General features: G+C 61.1%; 4 protein-coding genes across 4 annotated transcripts; 2 read left to right on the top strand and 2 right to left on the bottom strand.

The window, feature by feature from the left end:
• Positions 1 to 47: 47 nt before the first annotated feature.
• Positions 48 to 3,665, top strand: BDY17DRAFT_302084 (fungal-specific transcription factor domain-containing protein). The gene is made up of 2 exons (XM_033734354.1): positions 48 to 3,035; positions 3,110 to 3,665. Exons 1-2 carry the CDS (start codon positions 459 to 461, stop codon positions 3,308 to 3,310), a joined length of 2,778 nt encoding a protein of 925 aa, XP_033587184.1. The 5' UTR covers positions 48 to 458; the 3' UTR covers positions 3,311 to 3,665.
• A 923-nt stretch (positions 3,666 to 4,588) lies between these two features.
• Positions 4,589 to 7,429, top strand: BDY17DRAFT_255615 (uncharacterized protein; the record flags this gene model as incomplete). The annotated part of the gene is made up of 2 exons (XM_033731543.1): positions 4,589 to 7,280; positions 7,341 to 7,429. 2 exons carry the CDS (start codon positions 4,589 to 4,591, stop codon positions 7,427 to 7,429), a joined length of 2,781 nt encoding a protein of 926 aa, XP_033587183.1.
• A 369-nt stretch (positions 7,430 to 7,798) lies between these two features.
• Positions 7,799 to 9,517, bottom strand: BDY17DRAFT_355448 (glucosidase II beta subunit-like protein-domain-containing protein; the record flags this gene model as incomplete). The annotated part of the gene is made up of 2 exons (XM_033738269.1): positions 8,580 to 9,517; positions 7,799 to 8,521 (listed from the first exon to the last, which is right to left on the bottom strand). Exons 1-2 carry the CDS (start codon positions 9,459 to 9,461, stop codon positions 7,799 to 7,801), a joined length of 1,605 nt encoding a protein of 534 aa, XP_033587182.1. The 5' UTR covers positions 9,462 to 9,517.
• A 261-nt stretch (positions 9,518 to 9,778) lies between these two features.
• Positions 9,779 to 11,560, bottom strand: BDY17DRAFT_195595 (uncharacterized protein). Its single transcript, XM_033730054.1, has one exon. It carries the CDS (start codon positions 11,107 to 11,109, stop codon positions 9,883 to 9,885), a length of 1,227 nt encoding a protein of 408 aa, XP_033587181.1. The 5' UTR covers positions 11,110 to 11,560; the 3' UTR covers positions 9,779 to 9,882.
• Between the last annotated feature and the right edge of the window lie 4,398 nt (positions 11,561 to 15,958).

Genomic DNA, 15,958 nt, shown 5'->3' with positions numbered 1-15,958 from the left:
TTCTATCAAAGGCATCCTTCTTTCTACACAGCCATGGTTAAGTGAAGAGAGGACCGGGAGTTAAGGAGGCTGTTAAGTCCGCAGCGCTTGCTCGAGTGCTGCGCGCCTCTACGATGCCAGGCAGCACCTCGACTCCACTCGACTGTTTTCCCTGGTTCTAGTCATGAGTCACACGTCTAGATTGGTTTGGTCGTTTCGTGCGAGCGGTACTAAATAAAAGGCTCGTGTGCAAGGAGTGCTGAGAGATCGGGAGTCGCTTAGGGCTACTTTCGTCATCGCCAAAGACACTCGACTGCACTCAGCTGCGACGACTTTCCACCATTCGACATCTAACTCTACAACTCTCTCCTTTCCTACCTTTCATGCACCGCGTTCTCAGGGTGTAGCGCGGACTATCTCCGCCGTCTTTGCGCGACTCCCCTACTCATCGAGACGCTCACCACCACCACACTTCCACCATGTCCTCGCACAACAACCAACCCACCCCTCCCTCCTCCACCTCCTCCAACGGCGCCTCTCCCGACCCCCACCAGTTCCGCGTGGTGCGCAAACGCAACCGCATCCCCCTCTCCTGCGCCCCCTGCCGCCACCGCAAGCTCAAATGCAACCGCCAGCACCCCTGCGACAACTGCTCCAAGCGCGGCGACACCGCCTCCTGCAGCTACGCCGCGCCCGGCGGGCGGAAAAAGGGCGGCGGCAGCGCGAGCAGCAATGCCGCCGCCGCCGCAAACGCCACGCCCGGCGACATGCAGAATCGCATTGATCGGTTGGAGGGGCTGGTGCTGTCGCTCATGACGAATGGGTCGCAGGCCGGCGGCACGGCGGCGGCGCAGGCGGCCATTGACGCCAGTCGGAATAATAGCTTGAGCACGACGACGACGGGCACGTCGGATCTCCGACTGGATATGAGTGGTGCTGATGTGATTATTGAAGAAGGCGAGGATGGCGGGGAGGAGAGCGAGGTGGAGCAGGTGTCGAAGGGGATTGGGATTATGAAGGTGCACGACGGCCGCGCCGTCTTCGCCTCCGATGCGCACTGGTATGCGATTCTGGGGGAGATTAGCGAGGTGAAGAATTGGTTTGTGCAGCACAAGGAGGACTACAAGCAGCATATGGAGAAGGTGCAGGCAGCGAAGAACGACGAGAGTCCGGGCACGGCCTTCCTGCTGCAAGGCCCGCCGGCGACGGACAAGCAGACCTTGTTGAACTCCTTTCCGGCCAAGGTGGATGCTGACCGCTTGATTGCGCGGTATTTCAATGCGTACGACCCGTCGATTCACGTGGTTCATGGCCCGTCGTTTCAAAAGCAGTACGATCGACACTGGCTGAACCCGGGCGACACGTCGGTCGTCTGGCTGGGCATGTGCTATGCGATGATGACGCTGTCGCTGCAATCATATCAGCGCGCGGGCGACGAACCGCCCGAGTATCGTGGACGCGCGACGGACCTCTCCCACGAATTCCGCCGCTTGACGGCGCAGTGCCTCATCCTCGCCGACATTACACAACCCATCGCGCAGATTCTCGAGACGATGGTGCTCCATGTGCAGGCGGAGTACGGGCGCAGCAGAGATGCGGAACCCGGCGTGCTGCTCATGGTCAGTCTGTGCGTGCGGCTGGCGATGCGCATGGGCTACCACCGCGACCCTGGTCCGCATCCGCAAATCACCCCCTTCCAAGGCGAGATGAGACGGCGAGTGTGGACGTTTGTGCGGCAGTGCGATCTCCTCATCTCCTTCCAGTTCGGTCTGCCTGCTATGATCCGCACCGACCACATCGACTGCCTCCCGCCGCGGAATCTGTACGACGATGAGCTCTACGAAGAGATGAAGGAACTGCCTCCCTCGCGGCCCAGTTTCGAAGCGACGCCCATGTCGTACATGATTGTCAAGTCCCACATGACCTTCCTCTTCGGCCGGATTGTCGAGCGCACGGCCTCCATCTCCAACCCACCCTCCTACGACGAGATTATGAAATTCGATCAAGAACTGCGCGAAGCGAGGGCCTCCCACCCGCCGCTCCTGCAAATGCGCTCCTTCCAAGAGTCCGCGCGCGATCCCGCGAACCTCATCATGCAGCGCATCGGCCTGGAAATGGTCTACCTGCGCTCGCTCTTCGTGCTGCATCGGAAATTCATCGCGATGGGACGAGAGAACCCGCGCTACGCCTACAGCCGACGCACGTGCATCGACGGGTCCTTGGAGCTGCTCGCGCTGCAAGCCACGCTGCACCAGGAATCGCAACCCGGCGGCCGCCTGCGCTCCGTCAAATGGTACATCTCCTCCCTCACCACCCACGACTTCCTCCTGGCCGCCATGCTCGTGTGTCTCGATCTCTACCACACGGCCGAGGCGGAGCGCAAGGGTCTCAGCAAACACCACTCCCCGCCCACCTCCGCGAGCGACTCGCCTGGCTCCTCCTTCTACGACGACCAGCGGCAAGAAGAAATGCTGCGTGCAGTGGAGCACTGTCTCACAATCTGGGAGTCGGTGCGGGAAAACAGCATGGAAGCTTTCAAGGCGTCGGCGGTGATGCGCGTCATGATTGACAAGCTGAAGGCACATCGCGAGCAGCAGCGCTACGCGCGACAACTGCCTGGTGCGCAGCGTGAGGCGGCGGAACTGCTGCGCTCGTTTCCACGCAGGGGCCACCCGACTTTTGGCGCGTTTGCGAATGGCGGCTTTTCGGACGTCAATGCGGACGATGACCTGCCGCCCGAGCAGTCTGCTGCTATGACATTGAATATGCTGAGTTCGGGGAGCATGTCGCCTGCTGCTCTGCCGCCGTCGCAGCAGCAGCAGCAGATGAACGGGGGAGGCTTCGGGGCAGAGGCGAAGACGGGGATGTTTTCAGGAGGTGGTGGTGGCAGCAGCGGAGTGACAGGGCTGTTGAACGAGGCCATGGCGGAGCGCTCCGGCCTCACCCCCAACTACGCCAGTCCGGACGTCGGAGGCGCGGTGAGTCCCTTCTCCTCGCTCTTCGGGACGGCGGGGAACTTCACGGGCATGGGCGGTGCTGGTGGCGACATTGATTGGGTAAGTTGTTGCCACTCCTCCCCCAGACATACTCTTCGCCTCGCGCTCGTTACTAACAGAGTTGCGAATGACAGGGCGTGTGGGATGACTACATTGCTAACAACACCGCCATGGATCGCGGGGGCAGTGGGATGTGGGGGATGAATTTGGATTTCCCCAACGATGCTGCTGCTGGGGGCGGCCGCAGTCCGAATGCGCCGCTCGGGGTGCATGCGGCGAATACGGGGGTGTTCATGGGGGCTGCGACGCCTGGGGCGAATGGGAATGGGATGTAGATGGTACAATGGGGTGGACGAAAAGTTCTGGAAGAAGTAGAAAGCACTTGCCGCAATTGTATCCAGCACTCGACCCGATCCGGCAGGTGCCGGAGAGATCTCAAGCTGGGAGCAGTATGTGCTCGCGTGCATGGGTCCGGTTTTACGATTACTAAGGTATAGTGATGTACCTGCACAGCTACTGTACCTACCTACCTCGACCATTCCCTTTTGCAGTAGTCATGCGCGCGGCTGAATCAACGCGCAGTTTGGTTCCATGTCAGCAATGCCATCCTGCTGATTCATCCGTCGCATCCCGGCGTGGCGCGAGTAGGCGCGCCTTGGCAGCGTGGTTAGGCAGGCTCCAAGCTCCAGGCAGCTCGACAGCATAAAGGTCGTTGGACCCCTCACGACATCCTTCTGGAGGCCAGGGACTTGTCTGTAGTTCTTCAACCCATCCTACTCGCTCGGCTGCTCCCGCTCACGAACCCCTCTTCGCCTCCTCTTGCCCTTCGCCGCGGGCGTCGCTGCTTCTTACGTCCGTACTGAAGCGCAAACGACCTTTTGCTTGGCGCTCTCGTGATCGCGGCTTTCCGCCGGCATCCGCGCTTCGAGGCTCCCCCCGACGGTTCTGGACGCAACTTCCTGCGCGAAAGACGGTATTGGCGACAATTGCTTGCGGTGAAGAAGGTGCACCACACTGCGCTCTCATTTGCCTTGCTTCTCGCGACACATTGCGCGCGGTGAGCGGATTGGCTACGAGTCGGCCGGCTACAGCAACTCAGGTTCAGATCAGCTCACGCCCGCGCTATCTTCGCTAGTGGGGCGGGCTGAAAGCCTTACATAAGATAAGGTTTGCCTCCTCCCCGCCACTGCGAGCATTGGCACGGTATACCCACCTCAACCACCAGCAATTGCGCTCCGCTCCGCTCTTGTCTCCTCTGTTTCTACTGCTCAAAGAAGCGCCGGGAACGCTGCCATTCGCCTCGCCAAATTCTCCACTGAGCCGCAGCCATGTCGTCGATGAAGAAGGTCCTCCACGGCATGAAGCCCCGCAGCGGCTCGTCCGCGGGCAACAGCGACAGTGAGAGCGGACACGCCACCTCTCCTCCCCCCTCCGGCCACCACAAACCGAACCGCATCACCACCGGCCTGGCCTCGCTGACGCACAATGGCCTGCACCACCACCGCAAGAGCGTCGACTCCCCCTCTCGCACCAACACCAACACCTCCGCCGGCTCGGGCTCGCACTCGCACCACCGCGATTCCAAGGATGGCGGCCACCGCTCCGGCACGCCCATGGGCAAGCTCGCCCGCAAGCTCCGCCCGCACTCCGAGGACTCCCACTCCTCCACCGAAGACCTCTCGCTCTCCCATACCGGCGAGTCGCTCAGCCGGAACCAGCTGCGCAAGCATGAGAAGACCTCCCACAAGCAGGAGCATCGCAAGGAGGCCGAGAAGCGCATGGCCGAAGACAAGGCGCGCCGGGACGAGATTGAGAAGAAAGCGCTCGAGAACGAGACGGAGGAGCAGAAGACCAAGTATGGCACGCTGCCCATCAACAATTACGCCGGCGACGACAAGATGATTGTCGAGAGCACCAAGATCCTCGGCTTCAAGGCCGCCGACGTGGGCAAGAAGGTCACCTTCCGCGCTCGCATCCACAACGTCCGCAAGCTGAGTGCGCACTTGATGTTCATCGAGCTGCGACAGCAGACGGCCACCATCCAGGGCATCCTGCACGAGCATGACCTCGTCTCCCAGCACTTCCTCTACTGGGCTGAACATCTGCATGTCGAGACCATCGTCCTCGTCACCGGTGTCCTCCAGCAGCCCAAAGCCAAGCAGGGCGAAGTCCAGGGTGTTACCATCAAGGATGTCGAAGTTCAGATCTCGGAGATGTTTGTCGAGGCCACGCCCAGCGAGCCCCTGCCCTTCACCGTGCACGAGGCCGAGGTCACCTACGCCCAGACGCAGCAGGAAGGCGACACTCGCCATCGCGTCTCCGAGCGTGCCCGCATCAACAACCGCATCGTCGACCTGCGCACCACTGCCGCCCAAAGCATCTTCCGCATCCAGTCGGCCATTTGCCAGGCCTTCCGCTCCCATCTCTACAGCCAAGGCTTCACCGAAATCCACACCCCCAAGCTGCAAGGTGCCGCTTCCGAGTCTGGTGCGTCGGTGTTCAAGGTCAACTACTTTGATCGCCCCGCTTTCCTCGCTCAATCGCCGCAGCTGGGCAAGCAGATGTGCGTGGCTGCCGATCTGGGCCGGGTCTTCGAGGTCGGCCCGGTGTTCCGCGCCGAGAACAGCAACACCCATCGACACTTGACGGAGTTTACGGGTCTCGATCTGGAGATGCAGATTGAGAACCACTACCACGAAGTCCTGCGCGTGCTGGACGGCACGTTCAAGGCCATGTTCAAGCACGTCTACGACAACTACCGCACGGAAATTGAGATTGTCAAGACGCAGTTCCCGCACGAGGATCTCGTGTGGCTCGACGTGACACCCGTCCTCCCTTTTGCCGATGCCGTCAAGATGCTCAACGATTCCGGCCATCGCGATGAAAACGGCAAGGAGTTGCCCTTGGATGAGGATCTGGGTACGCGCGACGAGATCGCTCTCGGCCGTGTCGTCAAGGAGAAGCTGGGCACCGACTTTTACGTCCTCGACAAGTTCCCCGCCTCCGCTCGCCCCTTCTACGCCATGCCGGACCCGAAGGATTCCAAGATCACCAACTCCTTTGATATCTTCCTGCGTGGCCAGGAGATCCTGTCTGGTGGCCAGCGTATTCACGACGCCCCCATGCTGATTGGTAGAATGGAGGCCTTAAAGATGGACCCGAAGACGATGGAGGAGTACATGACCGGCTTCGAGTGGGGCTGCCCGCCGCATGGCGGTGGTGGTATCGGCCTCGAGCGTATTCTCATGCTGCTGCTTAAGCTGGGCGACATCCGAAACGCCACGCTGTTCCCTCGCGATCCCAAGTCTTTGCCATACACCCCGCCGGTCAAGCAGTTGCGTCATCCCGAAGCCAGCACCATGCCTCCTCCATGGCACCCGCAGGATCGCGCGACGGCCGGCATGGACTTCCAGCCGCTGGAGAAGCTGATTGCCAACTACGGCGATGCCTCCAACACCTCCTGGCTCGAGCCGAAGTTCGAAATCTGGCGAGATCCGTCCACGGGCGCTGCGGTCGGTTTCGTGCCGCACGGCCAAGGCTTCGCCATCACCATCGGCGACCCCCTCTGCCACCAGTCCCAATACGCCAAGACCGTCGCCGGCTTCATCCGCTACATCAAGAAAGAGCGCCATCTCAAGCCCATTTGGCTCCTTTGCGGCGCGCCGGTGGAAGAAGTGCTGGCCAACAAGTTCGACTGGCGCACGTTTTCCGTCGCCGGCGAGCAGCGCCTCGATCCCGGCAACAGCGCCGGCGCCAAGGACCCCGACGTGCTGCGCAAGATCCGGCACGCGGAGAAGGAGGGCGTCAGAATCCACGACATCCCCATCGGCACCCAGGTGCCCGACGCCATCCGCGACAAGATCGACCAGCGCGTGCAGGACTGGCTCAAGGGCCGCAAGGGCAAGCAGGTCCATCTTACCGATGTGCACCCGTGGCAGGACGTGGCGCATCGCCAGTACCACTACGGCACCACGCCCGACGGCCAAATCACCGGCCTCGTCATCATGGCGCAGCTCTCGCCCGAGCACGGCTGGCAGGTCAAGTTCTCCCTCGACTTCCCCGGCGCGCCGTCCGGCTCCATCGAGGCGCTTGTCATGCACGCGCTCAAGGCGGCCGCGTCGACGGGCGCGACGTCCGTCACGTTTGGCGGCGGCGCCATGGCCAAATTCACACCCGGGCACAACTTGAAGGGCACGCGCGTCAAGGTGCTGAGCAAGGCGTACCACGCCATTGCCACGGAGCTCAAGTTGACCAATAAAACCGAGTTTCGAGAAAAGTTGGGCGCGATCGAGGATCCAATCTGGAGTGAGTTTTGAACCCCCCCTCATAGAATTGAAACTTTGTATGCTAATGTGTGTGTGCTAGTCGGCTACCCGCCTCACGGTCTCGGCGCCTCGGGCGCCCGCGCCGTCATCACGTTCTTCGAAGACGACGACGACGCCGGCAAGGTGTAGAGTGCTTCGAATGCGTCGGCGGAGAGGCATGTGCTGGTCAAGAAGCGTTGGACGTGGGGGGACAAGAAGGTGGGCGTGAGGCGGCGAAGCGCATCGCTTGCGAGCAGTCCTTCGCCTCTGCGCGAGGCTTCCGCTGCTTCTGCTTCTGCCGATGTGGAGGGTAGACGGGGCGAGGCTATTGGTGATGGGCGGCCGCGCGGTTCGGCGGACTCGTAGTAGATTGGATGGCGCTGTTGCTTGTCGGCTCCCTGTTTCCTATGTTTTGTATATTTCCTTGGTCCGTAGTATAATGCAAGGCAAACCACACATACACACCCAAAGGCTCATGGACAACATGATTAACATGGGTCTGCGATTGAAGGGGGTAAGCTAGAGCTCGTCCTTGTGGAAGTACTCCTCCTGACTGCCCTCTTCGTCCTTTGCCTCCCTCTCATCCTCATGATTCTTCGCGGCCTTCTTCTTCTTCTTGTCTCCTCCTTCCTTCTTTCCCTCCTTCTTCGCATCCTGCTTAGACTCATCCCCCTCCTGTGCCCCCTCCCCAGGCACCTCTTCCACAACCCCACTAAACTCCCTCCCCCGCGGCGTCTGCACGACATTCAACTTCCACCCCTGCCCGGGCTCCGCCCGCCCCTTCAACATCTTACTCAACTCCGCCACAATCTTCGGATCCAGCCCGCGCTTCTCCAGCTCCTCCTTGCTCAACACCCCATCCCCACTCGACGCCACCGTCTCCAGAAACGTCTCCTTGCCCCCGCCGACAATGGCCGACTTTTCGAGCTTGAAATCGCGCGGCACAAGCTTGTGGGCCCCGACTTCGATGTCCCCGATGATTGCGGCGGGGGAGGCTGCGGCGGACGCGGCGGCGGAGGAGATGGCGGCTTTGTAGGCGGAGAGTTGCGTTTGGTAGGTTGCTAGGTCGTCTGGGGTGGCGACGATGGGGGAGCAGGTGATGGGGTGGGGGTGGTCTTTTTGCGGCGGCTGGAAGGCGACGTCGTGGCAGAGGCGCGGGGTGTGGATGACCATGAGGTAGGCGCACGTGCTGGTTTCTTTGATGAGGGAGATGCGGTCGGCGGATTGCGGGTTGCAGTGGAACTTGGGGGGTGTTAGTGTTTGGACGGAAGGGAAGGATCAATGGCGTGGAGGTGCTCACCTGCACTTCTATCTTGCGGTCTTTGCCGGTCAAGTCGCATTTCGTTCCGCCGTCCAGGTTTTGCACCAGGTATCGCGTTTCTCCTCGATGGACTAGTTTCCCTGCCACTTCTGCAGGGCTTCTGGTCGTGTGTTTCGTCTTGCTCTGCCCGAGATCCAATGCATGCAATGCCTCCTCATCCCCGAACCCGTCCTTCTCCTCTCCGCCTGCAACAGCACTCCCCTCCGCGTACTTCCCTAGCGTGAAGCCTTGCACCCCGGGGTCTTCCGTAGGCGGATACGGGGGCACGCCGCGACTCGGCGGCAGCTGATGAAACTGCCTCACCCCATCATTATAGCAGAACCTATAGCTCCACCACCCGCTGATGAAGTAGACGCAATTCCCCTGCATGCCAGACAGCAGTTCCCAGCCGCGATCAGTGGCGCGCGCGAGCTCCTTCTCCTGCTCCGCTTTGGAGAGTGTGGTGGTGCTGCTGTTGCCCGCGGCATCTCGCGAGATGGGATCGGGTTTGGGGATCTGCGGGATGCTGCAGAGGTAGGGCTGGCCATCTAGTACCACCGATTCGTATTCGAACTTGAGCGGTTCTTGCTCCCCGCTGGCGTGTGGATGGACGGGGTTCGCATAGTCGCTGAGTCGGTAGTGCTCGAGAGGGAAGGGGTCGTTGGCGTCGTTGTCGGGCGGAGCGCCTGCTTCATTGGGAAAGAGGCGGGCTTGCGCTTGGGCTTCGGTGACGTGTTCTTCGAGGAAGAGGATCTCGTATTGAGGGAAGGCGAGCAGGTCGTCGTGCACGCTGAAGGCGGGAGAGGGAGATGCGGCGGCGGCGGCGGCGAGGAAGATGGCGGAGCGAAGGAGGGCGGGGAGGGCGAAGAGGGTGTGCTTCATCTCGTGGATCTGCGCTTTACAGGCGTTGAATGAGGGAGGATGTTGTGATCAAACACGATGAAGGAGGGAGGAGGACAGGTGTAGGCTGGGGATGGAGATGGAGATGGATTTCAAGTGGAGCCCGTCGCCCGATCGGGAAGGACGCCGCAGCCTTACGACGGCAGGCGAAAGCATTTTCGATGTTGCAGCGAGACGCGACAAATGAATCGGTAATCGCTTGTGGTTGTAAAACACGAACCTAACATATGTACACGAACCAATGGCAGTACCAAATTTGCCTTGTGCTGAACCCTCCTCGTAGCCCAGAGACTGCTGGGCTCAGGTTGTTCCTCGATGCAAGAGCCATGCTAAACCCTCTCAACCTCTCAACAAGCCGCCTTCCTCGTAAAATCGGTATTATATTAGTCAAAGAATGCTCCTCTTACCAACGGTGAATATGAGCGTGGCCGTGGTGGTGCTTCCGATGATGCCAATGCTTGGTGGCGAGCGTAGTTGGCGTGCTGGAGCCTGTATTAGGTCCTGTGCCGTGCGGTCCGGTTCCATGTGGTCCAGTAGGTCCAGTGCCGTGCGGTCCAGTTCCATGTGGCCCAGTAGGCCCAGTGCCGTGTGGCCCAGTAGGTCCAGTGTTGTGCGGTCCAGTAGGTCCAGTGTTGTGCGGTCCAATAGGTCCAGTGCCGTGTGGTCCAGTAGGTCCTGTTGGTCCAGTAGGACCGGTTGGTCCAGTAGGACCCTTGCCCTTTGTAACCGTCTGAGTAACAGTCACGGTCTTGGTAATCGTGGTGGTGCCCTTAGGTCCCGTGCCGTTGGAAACAGTCGTGGTGACCGTCTGTCTCCCGCGGGTGACGGTATCAGTGGTCGTAAAGCCGGCCACCGTCGTTGTAGAGCCAGCGACCGTCTTTGTAGATCCAGCCACTGTCGTGGTAGAGCCCGCGACGGTGGTGGTAGAGCCCGCCACTGTCGTGGTAGACCCTGCGACAGTGGTCGTAGATCCAGCGACCGTAGTTGTTGAGCCAGCTACCGTGGTTGTTGATCCAGCTACAGTTGTTGTCGAGACCGCTACTGTCGTGGTAGACCCTGTAACAGTGGTCGTCGATCCAGCGACCGTAGTCGTCGATCCAGCGACCGTAGTCGTCGATCCAGCCACCCGGCGCGTCTCCGTAATCGTCGTCGAGGCCACAGTGACCGTAACGCCAGCAAGACAAGACGTGGTCGTGGTCGAGCAGCCCGAGGCCGTCACCGTCTGTGTGACAATATTGCCCTCGGGATTGGGGCCGACGGTCGGCGAAGTGCACGTCGCCCCATTGATGGTGAAGTTCTGCGTCTGCGCGTAGATGACATAGACGTTCGTGCCGTCGATGGCCGTGAACTGCCAGCCGTCTTCGTCCGCGACATTGCACGGGATCGTAATCTCCTGGCTCTGTGCGCTGGTCTGCACCTGCGTAAGGAAGGTGTAGTACGGCGGGTAGTACTTGAAGTTCCACAGGTAGATGCTGAACTGTGTCGGGTCGGTGTCGACGGTCGTCCAGGTCACATCGTAAGTGTCGCCCTTGGTGAGGTTGTCGCCGGCGGTGGGGTAGGTGAATTGGATGGCGGAGACGCACGTGAGGGCGCAAAGGAAGAGGGAGATGGAAGTAGAGAGGAACATCATGGCTGCGTTGGGCCGAAGGAGTGACTGGTTGAATGGAAAACGAGTGCTTGAAACGAGTGACAGAAGCGAATGACCCGAGAATGAGTGACTGCGGTCAGAAGACGGACAAGGCAAAGAGGCGCGACAACACCCGCAGGATTCACGATACCATGTCGTGATGGCCGAAGAGGGAGAAAGCAGAAAGGAAAGAGGAGAGGATACGAAATAGTGCGCTCACCTGTTGTGGTCGAGGGCCATCTACGCCCTCCTGCCACATCCAGCATATCGAATCTCTTCCAGCCCAACGGGGTAATCATTCAACGGCCCGGGCTGGCAGCTTTGGCATCTGAGGACCACGTCGGAGGCAGCGTATCGTAACCTTGCTCCCGTTTCCTGCCAACCAGACGTGTGCGGTGAAATGAAGTGGCGTGAAGTCGGAATCAAACCGTTGTGTCTAAAAGAAGTCTAAAAGGGAGCTGAGGTGAGAGTGCATTTGCTGCATTGGGGAAAAAGAGTGGGCCGCACGTGAGAGCGCGGACGTCACCTTGTGCATTATGTTTGCTATATACCCAGAATGATTCCCGTCCTTCGCTCCGTCCTCTATATCCTTTGTTTCCCCGTCCCATATATCCTTCATTTCCATGATTGTACATCAAGGCGTCGAGCTCTACGTACCGCTGGCGGTAGTAGTGCTCGCAGGCGCCGTCGTAGTGCCCGAGGCCGCGCTCGTAGTGCTCGCAGGTGCTGTCGTGGTGCCCGAGGCCGCGCTTGCGCTTGTGGGGCTTCTGGTGGTGGTAGAGAACGTCGTGGGAGTAGAAGCCGCGCTGGGTGAGGTCGTTGATGCAGCGCTGGGTGAGGTGGTTGACGCTGCGCTGGGCGAGGTGGTAGATGCAGCGCTGGGCGAGGCCGTAGATGCTGCACTGGGCGAGGCCGTAGAAGCTGCACTGGGCGACGTCGTTGACGCAGCACTGGGCGAGGCCGTGGATGCAGCACTGGGCGAGGCCGTGGAAGCTGCACTTGGCGAGGCCGTAGAAGCTGCGCTTGCTTGAGATGCCGCGCTCGTAGGAGAAGAGGCCGCGCTGGTAGCCGAAGCCGTAGAGGCCGAGCTTGCAGGCGAGGTGGCGGAGGCTGCGCTTGCTTGAGATGCGCTCGTTGGAGACGACGCTGCGCTGGCGGGCGAGGTGGTAGAGGCGGCGCTTGCACCCGACGTGGTGGATGCTGCGCTTGCTTGGGATGCCGCGCTCGTAGGGGACGATGCCGCACTCGTAGGAGACGAGGCTGCGCTGGCGGGCGAGGTGGTAGAGGCGGCGCTTGCACCCAACGTGGTGGATGCTGCGCTTGCTTGGGATGCCGCGCTCGTAGGGGACGATGCCGCACTCGTAGGAGATGAAGCCGCGCTTGCTTGAGATGCGCTCGTAGGAGAAGATGCCGCGCTTGCAGCCGAAGTAGTAGAAGCTGCGCTTGCGGGCGAGGTAGTTGAGGCCGCGCTTGCTTGAGAAGCACTGCTTGCTTGGGATGCCGCGCTCGTAGGAGAGGAGGCTGCGCTTGTAGGCGAAGAGGCTGCGCTTGCGGCCGAAGTGGTGGACGCTGCGCTTGCTTGGGATGCTTGAGATGCGGCACTCGTAGGCGAAGAGGCAGCGCTGGCAGCCGAGGTGGTAGAGGCAGCGCTTGCTTGAGATGCGGCGCTCGTGGGTGAAGAGGCTGCGCTGGCGGGCGAAGTGGTGGACGCTGCGCTTGCTTGGGATGCTTGAGATGCCGCGCTCGTCGGCGAAGAGGCCGCAGATGCCGCGCTCGTAGGCGAAGAGGCTGCGCTGGTCTGAGATGCACTGCTTGCTTGAGATGCCGCGCTCGTGGGGGAAGAGGCTGCGCTGGTCGCCGCGCTCGTAGGGGAAGAGGCTGCGCTGGTAACCGCGCTCGTAGGAGAGGAGGCTGCGGACGCAGCGCTCGTTGGGGAAGAGGCTGCGCTGGTCGCCGCGCTTGTGGGGGAAGAGGCTGCGCTGGTAGCCGCGCTCGTGGGAGAAGAGGCTGCGCTGGTAGCCGCGCTCGTGGGAGAGGAGGCTGCGCTGGTAGCCGCGCTCGTGGGCGAAGAGGCTGCGCTGGTAGCCGCGCTCGTGGGAGAGGAGGCGGCTGACGCAGCGCTTGTGGGGGTAGAGGCGGCGCTGGCTTGAGATGCCGGGCTCGTAGCCGCGCTCGTAGGGGAAGAGGCCGCGGACGTAGCGCTCGTAGGAGAAGATGCCGCGGATGCAGCGCTCGTAGGAGAAGAGGTGGGCGATGCAGCACTCGTGGGGGAAGAGGCCGCGGATGCCGCGCTCGTAGGAGAAGATGCCGCGGATGCTGCGCTCGTGGGGGAAGAGGCCGCGCTCGTAGGAGATGAGGTCGCGCTTGCTTGAGATGCTTGAGATGCAGCGCTCGTAGGGGAAGAAGCTGCGCTGGTGGGTGAAGAAGCTGCGTTGACTTGAGATGCTTGAGATGCGGCGCTTGTCGGGGAAGACGCTGCGCTCGTGGGGGAAGACGCCGCGCTTGCCTGAGATGCTTGAGAGGCTGCGCTCGTAGTGGAAGAGGCTACGCTCGTAGCCGAAGAGGCTGCACTCGTAGGGGAAGAGGCCGCGCTTGCCTGAGATGCTTGAGATGCGACGCTCGTCGGGGAAGAGGCTGCGCTTGTAGGCGAAGAGGCAACGCTGGTTGGAGAGGCTGCACTTGTAGGAGAAGAGACAGCGCTGGTTGCCGAAGAGGCAACGCTGGTTGGAGAGGCTGCGCTTGTAGGCGAAGAGGCTGCGCTGGTTGGAGACGCTGCGCTGGTGGGCGAAGAGGCTGCACTGGTAGCCGAAGAAGCAGCGCTGGTTGCAGAGGCTGCGCTCGTAGTCGTAGAGGCCGACGTCGCTTGAGACGCTGCACTGGTAGGCGAAGAAGCTGCGCTCGTAGTCGTGGAGGATGATGTTGCTTGAGACGCTGCGCTGGTCGGCGATGAGGCTGCGCTGGTTGGAGAGGCTGCGCTTGTAGGCGAAGAGGCCGCACTGGTGGGAGAAGCTGCACTGGTTGGCGAAGAGGCTGCGGTCGTAGGCGACGAGGCCGCACTGGTGGGCGATGAGGCTGCGCTGGTGGGCGATGAAGCAGCGCTGGTAGGCGAAGAGGCCGCGCTGGTGGCCGAAGAAGCTGCGCTGACTTGAGAGGCTTGAGAAGCTGCACTGGTAGCCGAGGAGGCTGCACTGGTAGGCGAAGAGGCTGCGCTCGTAGTAGAGGCGGCAGACACCACGCTCGTAGAAGAGGCAGACGATGCGCTCGTAGGAGAGGCAGTAGAGGCAGACGACGCGCTCGTAGGCGAGGAGGCTACGCTCGTAGGAGAGGCAGTAGAGGCAGACGACGCGCTCGTAGTAGAGGCAGACGATGCGCTCGAGCTTGAAGACGTCGTAGAAGACGCGGCTGTTGTTGTCGATGTGGAAACGCTCGCGGTTGTGCTTGTAGACGTAGGAGAAGCTGCGCTGACCGTGCTGTTCGACGTAGTCGAAGCTGTGCTGGCCACGCTGGCAGTGCTGTTCACTGCCGGAGAGGCTGTGGAAGCTGCACTGGTAGTGCTCGCTGAGGTAGTCGTGCTGTTAACTGCTGGAGAGGCAGTGCTAGCTGTGCTGGCCGGAGTGGTCGTGCTGTTCACTGCGGGAGAGGTCGTAGACGCTGCGCTAGTCGTGCTGTTCACAGCAGGCGATGCTGTGCTTGTAGATGCAGTGGAGCCTGCACTGGATGTGCTGTTCACTGCATTGACAGCGGGTGTGGTGGTGGACGCAGAAGAGGCCACGCTGGTTGTGCTGTTCACTGCAGGAGACGTGGTGCTGCTGGAAGCAGAAGAGACCGCACTAGTTGTGCTGTTCACTGCCGGAGAGGTTGTGCTGGTAGACGCGACAGAGGTGGGGGTGGTCGTGCTAGTAGACGCAACGCTGGTCGTGCTGTTCACTGCCGGAGAGGTGGTGCTGGTAGATGCGACGCTGGTCGTGCTGTTCACTGCCGGAGAGGTGGTGCTGGTTGACGCAACAGATGCAACGCTGGTCGTGCTGTTCACGGCCGGAGAGGTAGTGCTGGTTGACGCAACGCTGGTCGTGCTGTTCACTGCCGGAGAGGTCGTGCTGGTAGACGCAACAGACGCAACGCTGGTCGTGCTGTTCACGGCCGGAGAGGTCGTGCTAGTAGACGCAACAGACGCAACGCTGGTCGTGCTGTTCACTGCAGTTGACGTGGTGCTGGCAGAAGAAGCGCTCGTCGTGCCGTTCACTGCAGGAGACGTAGCTGTGGTCGAAACAGAAGAGGTCACGCTTGTCGTGCTATTCACCTCAGGGGTCGTGATGCTGGTTGCGTTGACAGCAGGAGTGCTAGTAGCCACAACAGAGGTAGCGGAAGTGATGCTGGATGCGTTGACGGCGGGAGTGCTAGTAGACACAACAGAGGTAGCGGAAGTGATGCTGGTTGCGTTGACGGCAGGAGTGCTAGTAGACACAACAGAGGTAGCGGAAGTAATGCTGGTCGCGTTGATGGCAGGAGTGCTAGTCGACGTGACAGAGACGGTTGCATTGACCGAGACACTTCCGGTCACCTTGACACCGAGAGAGCTCGTAGCCGTGGAAGAGGTCGTTGCATTGACCGCGGGTGTGCTTGTAGACGCGGAGGTGATGGTTCCATTCACCGCGGAGCTGCTTGTCGAGGTGGAAGAGCTGCTGACGGTCGACTGTGCGGTGGAAGCGCTGGTAGTGGCATTGACAGCCGGGGTGGACACGCTGCTAGTGGCGTTGACGGTGGGGGTGGACACGCTGCTCGTGGCATTGACGGTCGGTGTTGTAACGCTGGTAGTGGCATTGACGGTCGGCGTGGATACGCTGGTAGTAGA

The sequence above is a fragment of the Neohortaea acidophila genome, assembly GCF_010093505.1.
Source record: "Neohortaea acidophila strain CBS 113389 unplaced genomic scaffold BDY17scaffold_9, whole genome shotgun sequence".
NCBI classification, from domain to species: Eukaryota; Fungi; Ascomycota; class Dothideomycetes; order Mycosphaerellales; family Teratosphaeriaceae; genus Neohortaea; species Neohortaea acidophila.
This window is presented reverse-complemented; position numbering and strand designations above follow the sequence as displayed.

Excerpts from the sequence above, each read along its gene's own strand:
- BDY17DRAFT_195595 (XM_033730054.1), bottom strand. The coding sequence starts at position 11,109 with ATGATGTTCCTCTCTACTTCCATCTCCCTCTTCCTTTGCGCCCTCACG.
- BDY17DRAFT_302084 (XM_033734354.1), top strand. The coding sequence starts at position 459 with ATGTCCTCGCACAACAACCAACCCACCCCTCCCTCCTCCACCTCCTCC. Across the intron at positions 3,036-3,109 it reads CTGGTGGCGACATTGATTGG|GGCGTGTGGGATGACTACAT; the intron begins GTAAGTTGTTGC and ends TGCGAATGACAG.